Source organism: Ambystoma mexicanum, chromosome 2q (assembly GCF_040938575.1).
Source record: "Ambystoma mexicanum isolate Mex_15411 chromosome 2q, UKY_AmexF1_1, whole genome shotgun sequence".
Lineage (NCBI taxonomy): Eukaryota > Metazoa > Chordata > Amphibia > Caudata > Ambystomatidae > Ambystoma > Ambystoma mexicanum.
In genome coordinates this window covers 766,739,846-766,755,377 of record NC_090924.1, presented here as the reverse complement: position 1 = coordinate 766,755,377, position 15,532 = coordinate 766,739,846, and the positions used below count along the sequence as shown (strand labels likewise).

General features: G+C 45.0%; 1 protein-coding gene across 5 annotated transcripts in view; it reads left to right on the top strand.

The window, feature by feature from the left end:
* Positions 1-15,532, top strand: part of DIP2C (disco interacting protein 2 homolog C) — a 2,321,522-nt gene that overhangs the window by 847,150 nt on the left and 1,458,840 nt on the right. For all 5 annotated transcript variants that reach the window (XM_069647998.1, XM_069647999.1, XM_069647996.1 and 2 more), the window contains one exon: positions 10,454-10,525. In XM_069647998.1, coding sequence (XP_069504099.1) covers positions 10,454-10,525 — 72 coding nt within the window. The remainder of the gene's footprint in view (positions 1-10,453; positions 10,526-15,532) is intronic.

Here is a 15,532-nt window from a genome sequence, read left to right as displayed (position 1 = left end):
TAAAAACTGTGAAGCCCTCTGGGAGTTGGTGTATTCAAAAAATCAGCCGTACATTTAGAAGATTATCGCATGGTTATCTGGGAAGATGCTGTCTCGCTTCAGGCTAGTATTCTTGAAGGTATACACCTTGATTACTTTAGAAAATTTAACAGCTCTGAGACCTTTGTTAAGTCAGACCCAGGAGGCAGACAAGAGATCATTTCATTTATCAAGCTTTATTCAATAAAGAAAATAAGGCCTGTTCTATCCCTATCTCTAATGAGGTTTTTACCCTCCTCCTATAAAGAAAACACCAAGCGGGGCTCGAACACACAACCGGCCTCTGTCCAAAGCCTAATCTGTGCTGAATCCTGTCCCTACCACTAACAAACACGAATAACACAAACTAAACTAAACCAAACCAGGTCTGGGCAGGGCGTACTATTAAAGTGGTGGCTGGCTACTGACCCCAGCCCAAATGTCTCTATAGTTTATCCCCGGCCACTTGTCAGTGAGGTGGTTCAAAGTTCAGGTTTGTTCAATATCTCTTCCTGGGTTGTCAGTCTGTCCTTTTGGGTCAGCTCATAATTACTCTGTCCCGAACATAGTGTCTCTCACCCCACCTTGGGTTATTTCTTCCTTCTCCCCCGCCTGTGAGGTTCGTTTGCAACACCTTGCCTTGGGGTCCTACATCTCGCACCGAGCCTTGGTGTTTGGCTTCTCACGCCCTGTCTTGGGAACTCCGGTTTCTCAGCCCACCTAGGGTTTCCTGTCGCTCACCTGCGTTGGGCTGTATTGCCTTTCACACATCTTGGCATATCTTGTCTTTCCCCGTCTTGGGCTGTTGGGGTTCCCACCCCTTTTTTAGGTTATCTGATTTCTGATCCCTTCTTGGGGTTCCTGGTTTTGCACTGTATCTTAGAGTATTCATTTTGTCGTCCCATCTTGGGCTCTCTGGTTTGTCACCCTTTCTTGGGTTATCTGGTTTTCTTCCCCATCTTGGACTATATGATTTCTCACCGCTTTGTCGGCTTTGGCCAAGTCTCTCAGCCCTGCTTCTGGTTGGACATATCTTGTACCTAGTTCTCTTCAGCAGTGTTCCTCAGCGGAGGCGGTCTCCTCGGCCGTTGTGGAAATGCAACTCCAGTTTCCCTCTTATTTTCCTCGTCCTGTTCGCTTGCGTCGGTTCCCCCACCAGGTCTTTGAAAGCGCTGGTTGACTACTTTTTGGGTGGTCGCTTCTCTTCTTCATTCAGCGGCCCAAGCTCCTCTGGCTGCCTGTATTGTAGAAGACAGCAGCACTCCACAGGCTTTCTCGCTCCTGCACTCTCCATGCTGTCAACAGGGTGCTTCTTCCTGTCTCCTCAAAGGGGGATGTTACCTCCTCTGCAGGCTTGCAGCTCTCTCTCTCTTTCCTTCTGTGTCAGACTCACTAGACTTATGTTCCTCCTTGCAACAAGATGGGGAAATCAATTGGCTCTCCGCTGTATGCAAGGATGGCCACATAAAAGGATCAGAAACCACACTAGCCAGTACTCCAAGGATATTTACGCATCGATCTCTTGCAATCCCCATGTCCCCAATCCCCATCATCATCATCGCTGCAGCACACCATGGAGGAGGGCAGGAGCCCCAGCCTCTCGAGAGCCTAGGAGCGGCTCCAACAACACACGGATTAGCCGTGCACCGGATTGCCCCGCCACACAGAAATTTTCAAGGGTGAGGTATTTTCACCTGAACCATATAGGTATGCGCCTTGAGCATACATACATCTAACTGCAGTAGCTGCATGCCGTTATTTCCATCGGAATCCGAAGCGCTCCGCATTGAGTGAATTGCCTGACCTTGGCAGATTCTTCCGCCTGATTCTGTAATGGCGGGCGCATCGCGGCACCAGAGCGAGGCTCTGGCCGTGTGGCTTTGTTGCTGAGCAACAGAAGCTGCTTTTTACCGTTCCACTTCCGCCGGCAGGCGGAAACGCCAGCCTCACAACGAAGGCCCATACAAAGGCCCCTGTTTGCGCGCTGGAGCGCCCTACTCTGCCCCTCTTCATACTCAAAGTATGTTCTCTGTGCCAACGTCTCAACTGAAGTCTAGAGGAGCAGGAGATCCCGCCATCCACTGCAGGAGTAGTAGGCTTTAGGATTGATGCCCGCGTGCCCTGCCAAATGCAATGTAGGCCATATGCCTCCCCCAGCTGCACTCCAGATTTCGGCAGCATGCTTGTTTCTTCTCGTTCCTATAGTTCTTGGGCACCCACATGTGCCCTCACTAGCAAACGGCATCTAGTCTGTTTTTTACTGCCACATGTAGTAACAGTAACTGTACCCCAACACCCTAACTTGCCAGCTTGTGCCTTATAGACTTGCTCTCTGACACACTACTACTGTTTTCGCACTTGCCACCTAAGCTCTATAGCTTTAGGCACGACTCGGAACTCAGGTGCTGCCCCACTATATTATGAGCTCAAGTGTCCTACCTGAACCCAGGCATCCCCCAATTCCATCTCTGCTTATGTCTACTCTGAACCCAGATGCTGCCTCACTGCACCTTGTATTGTACCTTAGGGTACTAACAGACTACATTGATTGTGTTATGCCCTATGGTCACTAATAGACCACATCTGATTTGTGTTGTGCCTTATGGTCGCTAACAGACTACATTGATTGTGTTGTGCCTTATGATCGCTAACAGACTACATTGATTGTGTTGTGCCCTATGGTCGCTAACAGACTATATTGATTGTGTTGTGCCCTATGGTCGCTAACAGACCACATCTGATTTGTGTTGTGCCTTATGGTCGCTAACAGACTATATTGATTGTGTTGTGCCTTATGGTCGCTAACAGACTACATTGATTGTGTTATGCCCTATGGTCACTAATAGACCACATCTGATTTGTGTTGTGCTCTATGGTCGCTAACTGACCACATTTGACTTGTGTTGTGCCTTATAGTTGCTAGCTAGCTACTACCTGAATCCATATCTGAATTATGCCAGCCTGGATAGTATTCATCATGTTCCCATTCTGCATTATGCCTGATTGCACGCCATGTAGCAGAAATAGTTAGATCCCTTTCAGCAATGGACTTGCCAAGCTTGGCTGCCCAAGACACCACCCCATTCCCTGCCCCACACCCTTCCTGCCCTCCCTAGCTCCTTTCCCCCACAACTTTCCTATAGGCCATAGTACTAAAATTAACGTTACTTTAGGTAACCCTCCACCCAACCTCGCCACAGATGACTTCTCAGACAACATCCAGAACTCATGCAATCTGCTAGAACATAGCCCTACTGCCTACCCCAACCTCATGACCCGTAACGACAGACTAGGTTGTAGACTCCCCACCTTACTTAGCAAAATGACCAACAATCCCACAACCAAAATCACTAATAATAACACCACTGCAAACTCTGTGCCACTTAAAGGAGCCTTACTTAATGTTAGATCCCTTGTGGCCCACCCCACGGAAATTGCAGATATTATCCTCTCAACAGACCTGCATTTCCTCGCCACCACAGAAACTTGGCTTCATGCCGCAGCAGGTCCCTCTCTAACCCTCGCAGTCCCAGATAACTACTCCATCCTCAGGGTCGACAGACCTAATGCCCGTGGAGGAGGTGTAGCACTTATATTCAAATCCTCGCTTGACATTAGATATGTGACCTCCCCTCCTCTAAATTCCTGTGAACACCTATCCATTAAAATTCAAACTACCCCTAAGAACTCCATCACCCTGGAACTATTATACAGACCCCCTGGTCCCATAGGTTCCTTCGAGGAAGATCTAACTTCCCTCATAGCTGAAAAATCTAAACTTCGATCACAGAATATTATTCTAGGTGACTTTAACTTGGGTTACAATGATCCCCACGACACTCCAGCATCTTCCCTTGCTAATGCACTTGGCGAACACAACTACACCCAACTTAACACCTTACCTACACATCAGAAAGGCAGAACCTTAGACTGGCTCGCTGCCCACAACTGTAACATTATCTGTAAGGACCCCCAACCACTTATTTGGACCGACCACTTCCTACTCTCATTTGACATTAGTACTAACAACCCTCTCCACACACAGCGCCCACCTGCTCCAGCTTGTCTGACGAGAAATAAGCGGAAAATCACAGCTGAAGCCCTCATCCCATTGGTTCTACCCACCCTAAACATGACCCCTTACACATCGAACCTAAACTCACTAGTAGACACCTATAATAACGCCATGTCCAAAGCTATTGACCTTGTTGCCCCTCTAAAACTACGCAAAACCAAAGCACATTTTAACTCCTGGTACACAACAGAACTCAAAATATTAAGAAATAAAAAGTCCAAAATGGAAACCCTTTGGAAAATGAATCCATCAGAGGAACACAAAGTCAATCTTATAAATGCATCCTCCCTTTACAAAAAAGAAATAATTTGCACTAAAAAGGAAGCCTACAACACCAGAATAAGTAATGCTAGTTCCAATACCAAAGAACTATTCACTATCCTGAAGGAGCTAGAAAACCCCAATCCACCCATAGACACGTCCGTGAAGGACCAACTCTGGTGCACTAGTATCCAAGATGCCCTTGCGAACAAAATCACTGGCCTACAAACTAAAATCGAAAACAAAAGACTACAACTTTCCAATAGCAGCCCCTCCCCTAGCCCCCCTATTCCCAGCCCACACACCACCCCTAATACTAACCAGGGCTTCACCTTCAAAAAAGTAACCGTACTAGAAGTGCAAAAAATTATAACATCCCTCAAACCATCAAACTGCAAAGGGGACAGTTGCCCCGCACAGATCATAAAAGACGCAGCAAGAGACATCGCCCCCTTCATTTCTAAGATCATTAACGTGTCATTCTCCACTAATTCGGTACCCAACAATCTGAAACAGTCTTGGGTCCTCCCGCTACTAAAAAAACAGACCCTGGAACCATCCCCAAAAATTACAGGCCTATCACTACTGTTCCCTTCTTGCTAAAAATTCTTGACAGAGTTGCTTACTTGCAAATTCAGCACTATCTAGAGTACAACCAATTACTCGGATTGTGTCAGTCTGGCTTCTGGCCTCAACATGGAACAGAAACTGCCCTTGTTGATCTTAAAAGTCAGATTGACGAAATCAAAGATAAGGGCAAGGCTGCCATCCTACTCCTCTTAGATCTCTCAGCAGCCTTTGACATGGTCGACCATAAAATACTCTGCAACCACCTCTCCTCTGCCGCCCACTTTTCCCCCTCTGCTGTCACGTGGATACAGTCCTTCCTGGCCAATAGAGCCATGAGGGTCTTTTCTCCGGAGGCAGCAGCAGACCCTATCCCCATCACTTGTGGTGTCCCACAAGGCTCATGTGTTTCACCTACCCTATACAATATCTTTACAAAGCCCCTGTTTGATATACTGGATCGTCTGGTTGTCATCTACACTAACTATGCGGATGACACCCAGATACTCCTCCCCATCTCGGGCAACTGCAACACTGATGTAGCCAAGATCAATGAAATATACTCCGTCATTCAGGCATGGATGGCCACACACGGCCTCTGCCTGAATGACGAGAAGACTGAACTGCTCATTGTTGGCTCACCGAACAACTTACAAAAGCTAAGTCCCAACTACTCCCAACATCACAATTGACGGCAACTCCATCTCGGCTTCTAGCTTGTTGCCAATATTAACCTCACTAAGCAAGTCAACTGAACCGCCTCTGCCACCGCCTATACAGGAAAACTAATCAGAGCCTGTAGACCATTTCTCTCCCCTAACAGCTGCCTCACGCAAGCCAGAGCTCTTATACAATCAAAGTTAGACTACTGCAACAGCCTCTACTTAGGTGCCAACCAAGCGATAGTTAGTAAACTCCAAGTCCTTCAAAATAATGCGTTACGGGCAGCGCTAAACATTCCCAGGCCTGAGCACATCTCGGCCACTAGAACCACATGCAAATGACTCACCATCCAACACAAAATTGATCTAAAAACACTCTGCCTCACTTACAAAGCTCTCAACTTTCTAGCTCCCCCCTACCTGACTAACAAATTCTCCATGAAATCCTCCATCAGAACCACGAGATCCTCCAATACCTTATGTCTCACAGTACCTAGATTTACCTCTAAAAGAGCCGGAGGTTCGAGCTTCACTGTCCTCGCCTCCCAACTCTGGAACACACTGCCATTGAATATCAAATCATCCAAATCCTTCCAGTCGTTCAGGAAACTTGCCATTGGGTGGCTTCTGACAAAAAGTAAACCTTGAAGTTAGACTCAGCTATAAACTGTACTTAATGCACATGCCTCATTTATGTCATTTTGGTTGCTACCACCTCCACTGCCTGTATTTCTTGTATATAATTGTTGTTCCTAGTATTTTAACTGTTGTTCAAGTTGTTCTAGTATCACTGCTTATTACCATGTACTGTGCCTTGTAACTTGTACTGAGCGCCCTTTTACTCCCGGGTCCGGAGCGCTATAGAAATAAAATAAACAAACAAACATGTATCCAACAAAGATATTAGCTTCATGAGACAAGGGACGGTCAGTCATATCCCCATTCAGGTATTGCCTCTCCTCTAAGGGGATCACCCCCAGTTGGATCCCGCTTGCCTTGCTGATTTCCCCATTGGATAACACAGGTAATATAAATGGTAGTCTTGCCAAACCCACAAGCCCAGTGAATTAATGAAGACACTTATCTCCTCTCTCCAGGCTAGTTTTCAAACTGGGACTTGCACAATCAAGGTATTTAGTCTTCAATTATTGGTCCATGGGTATGTTGTGCTGAAGAAGTAAGCTCTTTATTATTCCTAGTAGAGCTTTGACGACAAACCTGTGTTACCTCTCTCCCAATACTTAGTCTTTGGCAATAGCCTTTCCAACCCACTCGCTATCAGATTTTCTGTCATCCATCTCCCTTTGAAAGCTATCACTTTAATTTTTAAGCTGAAATGTGCTAAAGATGTATACCTATTTTTTTAAACTGATGTTTTTGTGTCAATGCCAATGCAAAGGAATGTCATTCTGCATATTGTTCCATCACCTGCCACGAGTACTCCGAGCATGGGATGTCCTGTGAGTGCGCGGCTTTCCCCTCTTTTGCCAACCTCTGAAGCCTGAAAGTAGATGCATGCAGGATTGACATGCAGCCAACTTTGCACCAGACCTGCAGATGAACTTAACTGGTCTGCTGTAAAATCTCAGTTACCAATTTAATGGTATCCACTACTGAAAAATGTCTCATTTTACTGTAGCCGATATGATAACTCGGTGGGTTGAGCGCTCGCTGCTGCGATGTGTGTGTGATCTGCAGGTTCGAATCCCAGCAAGGCCATCTCAGCCTTTCATCCTTCTTAGGTCGATAAATGAGTACCAACACAGGTTGGGTGATATTGTATGCATATTTTTTCTATAAAAAAGAGCTTAAGCGTAAGTGCTGTATAGTAACATATCATTTGGCCTTGGACGTCTGCTTGCATTGACAGCAATTTGACAATATGGATCTATAGACACAGATATTGATACATATGGTGATCCATTCTTGTATGAAATGTATATCACATTAGTGAAATCATAACCATATTTTTTGTAGTGTACTTAGGAACACTGCTATTTGATGCCACTTCCTGTTTTGGCAAGGGGTGAAAGGTTGTGTTTCATCGCTTCCCGGATGTCACTTTGGGGTGTGGACAAATGACATCACTACCAGTGATGTCATCAGAAGTCGAGGGTTGTGAGGTGAGGGGTGGGGCACTTTTTTGAGGTGATGGGTGGGAGACTTTTTTTTGGGTGTTAGGGCCTATTTCTTGTCCCAGTCTGACCGTGGCTACAAGGATAGCGAAAAGAGCAGCAGCCCCAGCCTTACACAGGCATTGAGTGTCGTGACTTGGTCACTAGCATAGGTGGAGGAGCCAATCGGGCCGAGAGGTATCCGTGCTGGAGCTACAGCCAACATAAAGAAGCTATTAACAGTCCAATCGCACCGCAGGGCCGCGTACCGTAGCATCAGCTGTGTAGTGACCAGTGAGACATGGCCCACTCCATGTTGCGAGACTGAGGGCAAGCAGCTCAAGGTTGGTGAACTTTGGGGACCCCTAGCGCTACATGCGTGCCGCAGTAAGGAGTCAGCCCTGGTTCTAAAAGCTGCGACACTCCCATTGTAGAGGGAAGCTTTGCGAGATCTTGTGACAGCCATTTTGTGGTCAGGCAAGGTAGTGACACCTAAGGGTTTGGCGCGCGATATAAATGTTAAATAAATAAACATAAATAATGCACCCCTCCATTAAAACGTCTAGCAATGAGAAGCGAATGTAGTTCTGCACCAGGATTTCATACGATATGTGGACATATATAGTAATTAAAGATGCCACATTGATATTTAAGAGTTCAACAGACTTACTGAGTGCCAGTTTGTTTTTTTTTCTTCATTTTTGTTACAAATCTGCATCCTCATTTTCTTGCTTCGGAGGCGTGAATATCTCAGGCCCATCTTTATTCCTACCCACTCGGGTGAACCCAATGTCAAGTGGGGGGACTGGAAGGATGGATTTTTGAGATACATGCATGGTGTGTATGGAAGTAATTTTGCTGCAGACTGAAATAACTCATTCCTCTATCATTGCTAGGGCCAAGAAGGTCAAGAAGTTACCTGATCTGTATGCGAGCGAGAGTCTCTCCAGCCTCCTCTCGCATTATGTGTTGCCCTGGACATGCTATATGTGTTCAATGCCACTGCCTGTATATACTTGTGATGTGCCGTTTCGTTTCTATCCAAAAAAAACCCTTCATAACGTTTGCTAAACAAAACACCTGGGTTATAGCGCCCATTTCAGTGGATCAATTCACATGTTGTTGCTATGGTATACTTCAATATGTTTTGCTTTTTTGTTCATCATTACCTTAAACATTTTTTTTATTGACCTGCTTATTATCTACCTATGGTTTTGTTTAAAAACATTTTTTCTTGAGTTAAAATAATCTGTCTTGGTTTGACTCTGAAACACTTAGAATGAAAAATCGAGACATCCATACATTCTAAGAATTATACAATTCTCAAAGTGCTTTTTGGGTCAAAGAAAGCGTGATTGTCATCTCGGAAAAATGATATATTTCCACAAGTCGGAGCTGTCCCCATCAGATTGCATGCGCAGCCCATCTGCCAATAAGGAATGATCGTTCTTTATTTTTCACTGGATTCCCGGATTAACATTCTGAAGGGACTTCAGAATCCATAATTGGGTTATGGAGTGCTGCCCTAGGCCTCTGCGCTGGACCATATGTTTCTGGAATATTATGCAGCAGGTGAACACCTGTTAGGTGCCTGGCCTGCTCCAAAATAGGCCAAGTGACGTGTATGAAAAGCATAAACGATTGCAATTGAGGTAGATTTAACAGAAGGCTGCAGGCCAGATTCGATTTCAAGATCGCCCCAGTATGCCGTTCACAGTGCAGGTATGTCTGCAAAAATACATTGTGCAGTGGCGTGTGAAGCCCCAGCAAACATTGTTTTTTGTGTGCACTAACTACAACTACCTGTCAAAAAAGCAGACTATTTTGCTGAACCTTGGAAAGTCGGAGAAATAAAATGGTGCCACTCGATCATGTTAGATTGTCTAAACCTTTGTTAGACTATGAAGTCAATAGATCATATGAATTAAGCCACAGCTTCAGCTAATGTAGCATTGGCAATTTAAGCAGGCTATAGCCTTCACGCTATGTAACTGTGCAGTGATATCATTTTATCCAACGAGCTTTTTTTCCTTTTTCAAGAGATGAGACTAAGCAAGCTAAATAAAATCTATTGCATTTGTTTGCCTCTAAAAGTTGGGTGCACAAGGCCTTCAGGTGAAATATACATTTATTTATTTATTTATTTATTACATTTATATAGCGCGCAGACAGCCCGGGGGCATTGTGGCACTGTTACTTGTAAGGAAAACTTAGTTACAATGGGTACAGGTTGTGCCTTGGGTTAACAGTGAGGCAGTGACCTGTGATCAGATATAGGTGGTGTCATACCACGTAATGCATCATACATGAACATTCATGAAGGCTAGGCATATGTTTGTTAGGTGAACAGGGTCAGCAAATCCAGATTAGCCAAAATCCTTTGTGTACACCATGCTTAATTGGAAGAACACCCTTGGCGATGCAAACCCTCACAGATAATTAATCCTGACAGGCATTACACTTGTAGGGTTTCTATATAATCCATTGTTTATTACCTTAAGAAAAGCCCAGCTAGTCTTGAGATTTGAGTATTTCAATCAGATTGCATCCTTGTCTGAAATAAATCACACTGGCTGCTTAGCTGGCATCTGTGGCTGTAGTTCTCATGTTTCTGGAATTACCTGTTGCACGTTCATGTCTTCATTTACATTTTGCCTGGAGTTGACACGTGTTGATGGCGATCATGGCCATTAAGCAAATGATCTTCCTTTACTTCAAGAGTTTGATTGATTGGCGTTTTTCTTGTTCCTTCACAGGTGACATCACGCAGAAAGGGTATGAAAAGAAAAGATCCAAACTCATCGGAGCCTACTTACCCCAACCACCAGGTACCCATAGTTTGCTATTGCTTACTTATTCTTCACCTCCATGCATTGTCATTGCTTTGCTTTTTTGTTCTCCAACTGCCCCTGCTCCATCATTCACCTATTGCGCTCCAGCGAAAAAGATTAGAGTTTTTCTTAGTCCAGGTAACCTAGCAGCTAAGATGCTGCATTGATTTTCCAATTTAAGGCCATTCATACATAAGCATCCCTGCTATCGATTGGCGGAATGAAGACCGCATCTTACTGTAAACATCGCTATTTTTATCTTTGAAAAGCTGTGTGGAAATTGGATCCCTGGATGCCTAGGCTCTCGACTGTGTTATGTAATGTTGACGTGCAGGCGGAGGAGGCATGTCTCGCATGCCAAGCAGTGCTAGAGAAATTCGGGTTATGTGACGTGTAAAGCTATATACTGTATAACCAACCGTGGAAGTGCAGAGTTTGAGACTGACAATGCACATGTGCCTGGTCAATGTATTATAAACCACTTGATGGGTGAATTTTCCCTCGACTGTAAACTCCCATTTCATTATTGCACAGCAGACCGCTCAAGATGCTGGGCGCATGGCTCAAGATCAATGTGCTGGCCTTGGGAGCAGGACAGTACCGGCAACGGGCAACATGGGTTTGATAGTCTGCATGGGCCAGCTCAGTCCTTTGTCCTCCCGAGGTCGATAACCTGAGTACCAAGAGTGGTTAATGATAGTGACACGTATCATTACAGGGCTTAGAAGCAGGGGGAATCTAGAATAAGTTCTATATAAATCACCAGATTATTATTACAGTAACCCTGGTAAAGGTCTTGGTTGAGGCGGGGAATCAAAGACAAACTCCAGAATGTCCAGGCCATGTCAGAAAACAACTGGAATACTGGAAATTGCTTTTTTGTTTTTTAAATGTGTGGTCTGGGGAAGGGGAGCTAGGAGAGGAATACCTAAGCTGGAAAATATTTATTAAATTGCTTCATGTGATTATGTTTGGGGCACCCATAATAAAACAGCCCTTTGGTCATTAACATTTCTTGTAAAGTGGGACCTGAGGTGGTTATCATTCTGCGCAGCAAGTCAAAACAAGCATTTGCAAAGACAACAATTTTGACTTTTGTTTAAGATGGAAAAGGCACTGCTGTAATGGTACAATTACCTAACCATAAGACTACAGCGGCTGGGAAATGTTTAGTACCTGTGCATATGGAAGCTGTGCATGACAAGTGCCTGCAAACAAGCCAAAATTGCTGCCTTTGCCAATGCTTGTTAACAGGATATCGGATGTGAAGATGCGCATAGTGCTTTTAAATCAAGTGATGGAAGCCATTCTTGGTTAAGATGTTTTTATTACACTTGTAGCCTAATTATAGATGCAACTAAGACATTAACTCACAGAAGACTGTTTTGAAGTAACACTCAACATTTCTGATATGAGGGTTTCAAAAAAGGTCTCCGACATTACATTTTCTGAGTGTAGAGCTATGCATCACAGAAGGGAATCTTGCCACTAGAGTTTCAGAAAACCTACAGGTATGAATAGTATATTGCTTTTTGATAGTTTGATCTTTGATTTAGGATGACAATGCCTACCAGACTGCCAAATGCTAGGTCTCAAAAGAATCATAAGCAACCCTCATATGCTTGATTTAGTGTGCCGGGAACCACAAAGTTTAGACGGAGAGGGTATCTAGAAGTGGTATTCTCTGAGGCCATACAGAAAACATCTTTAGTTGATTGCGACTCTCTTCTCCAAACATCTAAGAACGGTCAGGATGTAACTCTACTGTATATTTCAAAATACTCAAGATGGAGTGCCGATCTATCCCGTATCGTTAAAAGGAATTGGAAACCTATACACACTGACCCTCTGAAGCTATTCCTTAATTCACTGATGATGGCATAGACATTTTTCTTTTTATATTTGGTTTATTGGCTTATAGCAACAAACCTTTCACCATCTTTTTAAAAAGAGGAAAACAGGTAGCAAGTTTACAAGCAAAAGGTTCATCAACATTGCCTAAAAACAAAGAGAATGCCATTGTTAAATAGTGCAGTTATTAATCTTGTCCCTTAAAAATTACATTGCATGCAATAGCAAAAGGCCAAACCATGACCAATAACATACAAAGTGACATGAAAAACGGCATTAGACAATGATGTCGGACAGATGAAATGACTAACAACCTCCCACACATACAAAGACAGACACAAATGCTTTCCAACAGTCGTAGCATGAACACATGCACATTGGGCATGGCAAAATCCTGACTCCCGAACCTGTGTGCTGTGTGTGTGTCTCCTGCAACACACTGCTCAGCACACAGCACTTTGATCAGCCATAGTGTTGCAGATACACCTTGAGCATCACATGAAAAAGACCAATGAAATCTACCACCAAATGACGCATGCACAGGGTACCCAAGTGGAATTAGATCATGTGCTGCATGGACACCGCGGGCCTGAGAATGCAATCTGTGTGCACCTGTGGCCATGGAAGGGTGGATGTACGTTTGGTGGATCATCGCGCAACTGTGTGTGTTATTAGGGACATGCACTCAATATATGCATGTGAAATCAAGTGACCCTCAGTGCCCTGTACACATCACTTGTGAACATTGCCCATGTGAACACCCCAGCATGTCAAACCACACCAATCCCCTGACACCTGAAAAGTAAAGACAACACAGGAACAGGCATTGAGCAGCACAACACATCATGTACATAGTACCCCACAATTACAATGTCAGAGTGCCCAAAACACTGTAGGCCAAGCCAACTGTCCAACAACAAAAGGCCCTCCCTTACACATCACTGTGACCTTCTGAAAAACTGTCTCTGGGGTATGTAGCCTTCTTTATTCAAGTGTACCTGGCTACAGGATCACCCTACCCCTTGGTCTCCATGTTCCAGCTTGCATGTAAATAGGGTCCAGCCCCCTCAGAGCCCACCTTGACTGGTAAAAATTCCAAATCGCAGAGAACTCCAAGTAGGCAAACCCACAAAGCAGGGAAAAAGGCTGTAAGCACCAAAAAACCCTGTAAGAGTCTCCAGTAGATGACTTGAAGTAGCAGGAAATGTCAAAGCACATGTACAAGCACAATGATAGAACAACCAAGGTAGCACAGTTGAACAATGGACCAACAGGATGGGTACCATTCACGGTACATTACATACACTGATGATGCAACAACTGATGGGTAGTGTCACAGCTCCGGTGTCCAGGCGCAGGAGTAGCACGAACCAACCACCCCTCTGTGGTCTGGGCGCCTGCAAGGTCAAACTAACACAGGCCTCTGAGACCCCAGCGGGGAAGGAGGGTCAGGGATATGTTGCATGGACAGGCATTGGTATTCAGGATAACCGGAAAGAAGGGCAGGAGAGTGGATGTGGATTTGCAAGGGAAAGTTGGCAAAATACAACTATTCAGTAAAACACATACTCAATTACAGCAAACATGTTCATCATGCACATTGTACCAAATCAGTCAAATGCAAGCCAAAGAGACACTTATCTCTGGGGTGAGTGCTGGCCTCCTGCCTGCGCACTCTCAGGTCCGGTAACAGAAGCACTTCAATGCTGCAAAGAGAGCGTGAGTTACTAATCTGAATGTGTGTTTACAACACCCACACACAACCCCATCCATGCCCCAAAGTAAGTGACATTTCCACAAACAAACTCCCCTGTCTGCTGCTATGTACCCATACGTTAGCTTGGACCACCGATGGTACATACACTGTCAATGCAGTAATGCCGGCGCATGTGGCCACGCGGGAAATGGAAGACCAATGGGTAAATAATCAGACATGATACAATGGTCCCTGGGTGAGCTGCTAGACGCGTATAGCAAGGTGCAACTTCAGTACAAGTTGTGTTCTGGCCGCCGCTGATTAAAATAGGTAGTGCACGTGGCAATTTGTACATGCAAATGACATGCACTCACCACGAATCTGAGCCTCGCTGGTCATCCCTGTGCACTGTATCAGTTCCTGGCTAGGAAAGCTACTACCCTAATTACTCTGCTTCAATGGAGAAGTGGGTACTTGAGGATATGTTTAATGGCCCCTGCGTGTGCCCCTGACAACTTGCAAAGGCACTTGCCATGTAGCCCTCAATGCATGTCAGCTGTACTGTGCTCTTCTCCAACAATGCCTGGCAAAGCTCCCCAGCACATGTGCTACTTAGCATCCATGTGCAAGTGGCCTGGTGGAAGGTAGTCTGCGGCGTGGGCCCTTGTGTTGCTCACCTTGCTAGGAGCTCCTGGAAACACGTCTGCTTCTGTCGGACGTCTGAGCACAAGCCCTGTGCATCTGCTTGCGCACACATCCACACGTCTGCACCAACGAATGTGGCCAGTTTCCTGGATTACTAGTTCCTGTGTCTGCTGCCAAAGGTAGTCTGGAGGCTCATCTTTCTGCAGAAAGGGAATTAAACAAGGCAATAAGGCTTCCCTGTGTGTGTGTCTACATGCTGGTTGTCACAGGGCCAGTTTACAGAGCTACATCCAAACTCCTCCCACCATCAGTGTCACTTTGACAGGCCAAAGGTGCAGGCTACTGTCTACAGCATGAAGTGCATCAATCACATATACAGGCAAGAAAATGACATACATCACAATCCACATCAATTAATGGATAAAACAATCACATACTCACCCAAATTCATTAAAGACATCGGGTGGATGAAATGCAACCAATCCCCACTAGGGGTGTTAACACAAGTAGTACAGCAGCAGACAGGCCACAGTTCTGAGGCAAGTCCAAAGCCCTTGTGTAATATTTTGTTTCACCGAACCATCCTAGCGAGCCCATGGATAAGGGAAGCAGGAGTGGCCTATGTGAGTCAGGACCCCAAGCTGCAAACACATACACAAGACAAGCTTGAAGGGCCCAGCTAGAACAGACCGTGGATGCTTTCAAAAGCAACAAAGCACCACACCGTCACATGAAATACAATAGACAAACAATATTAAACTATATTAACTAATTAAACTAACAATGAACAACCTACATAACCTTAATTAAAA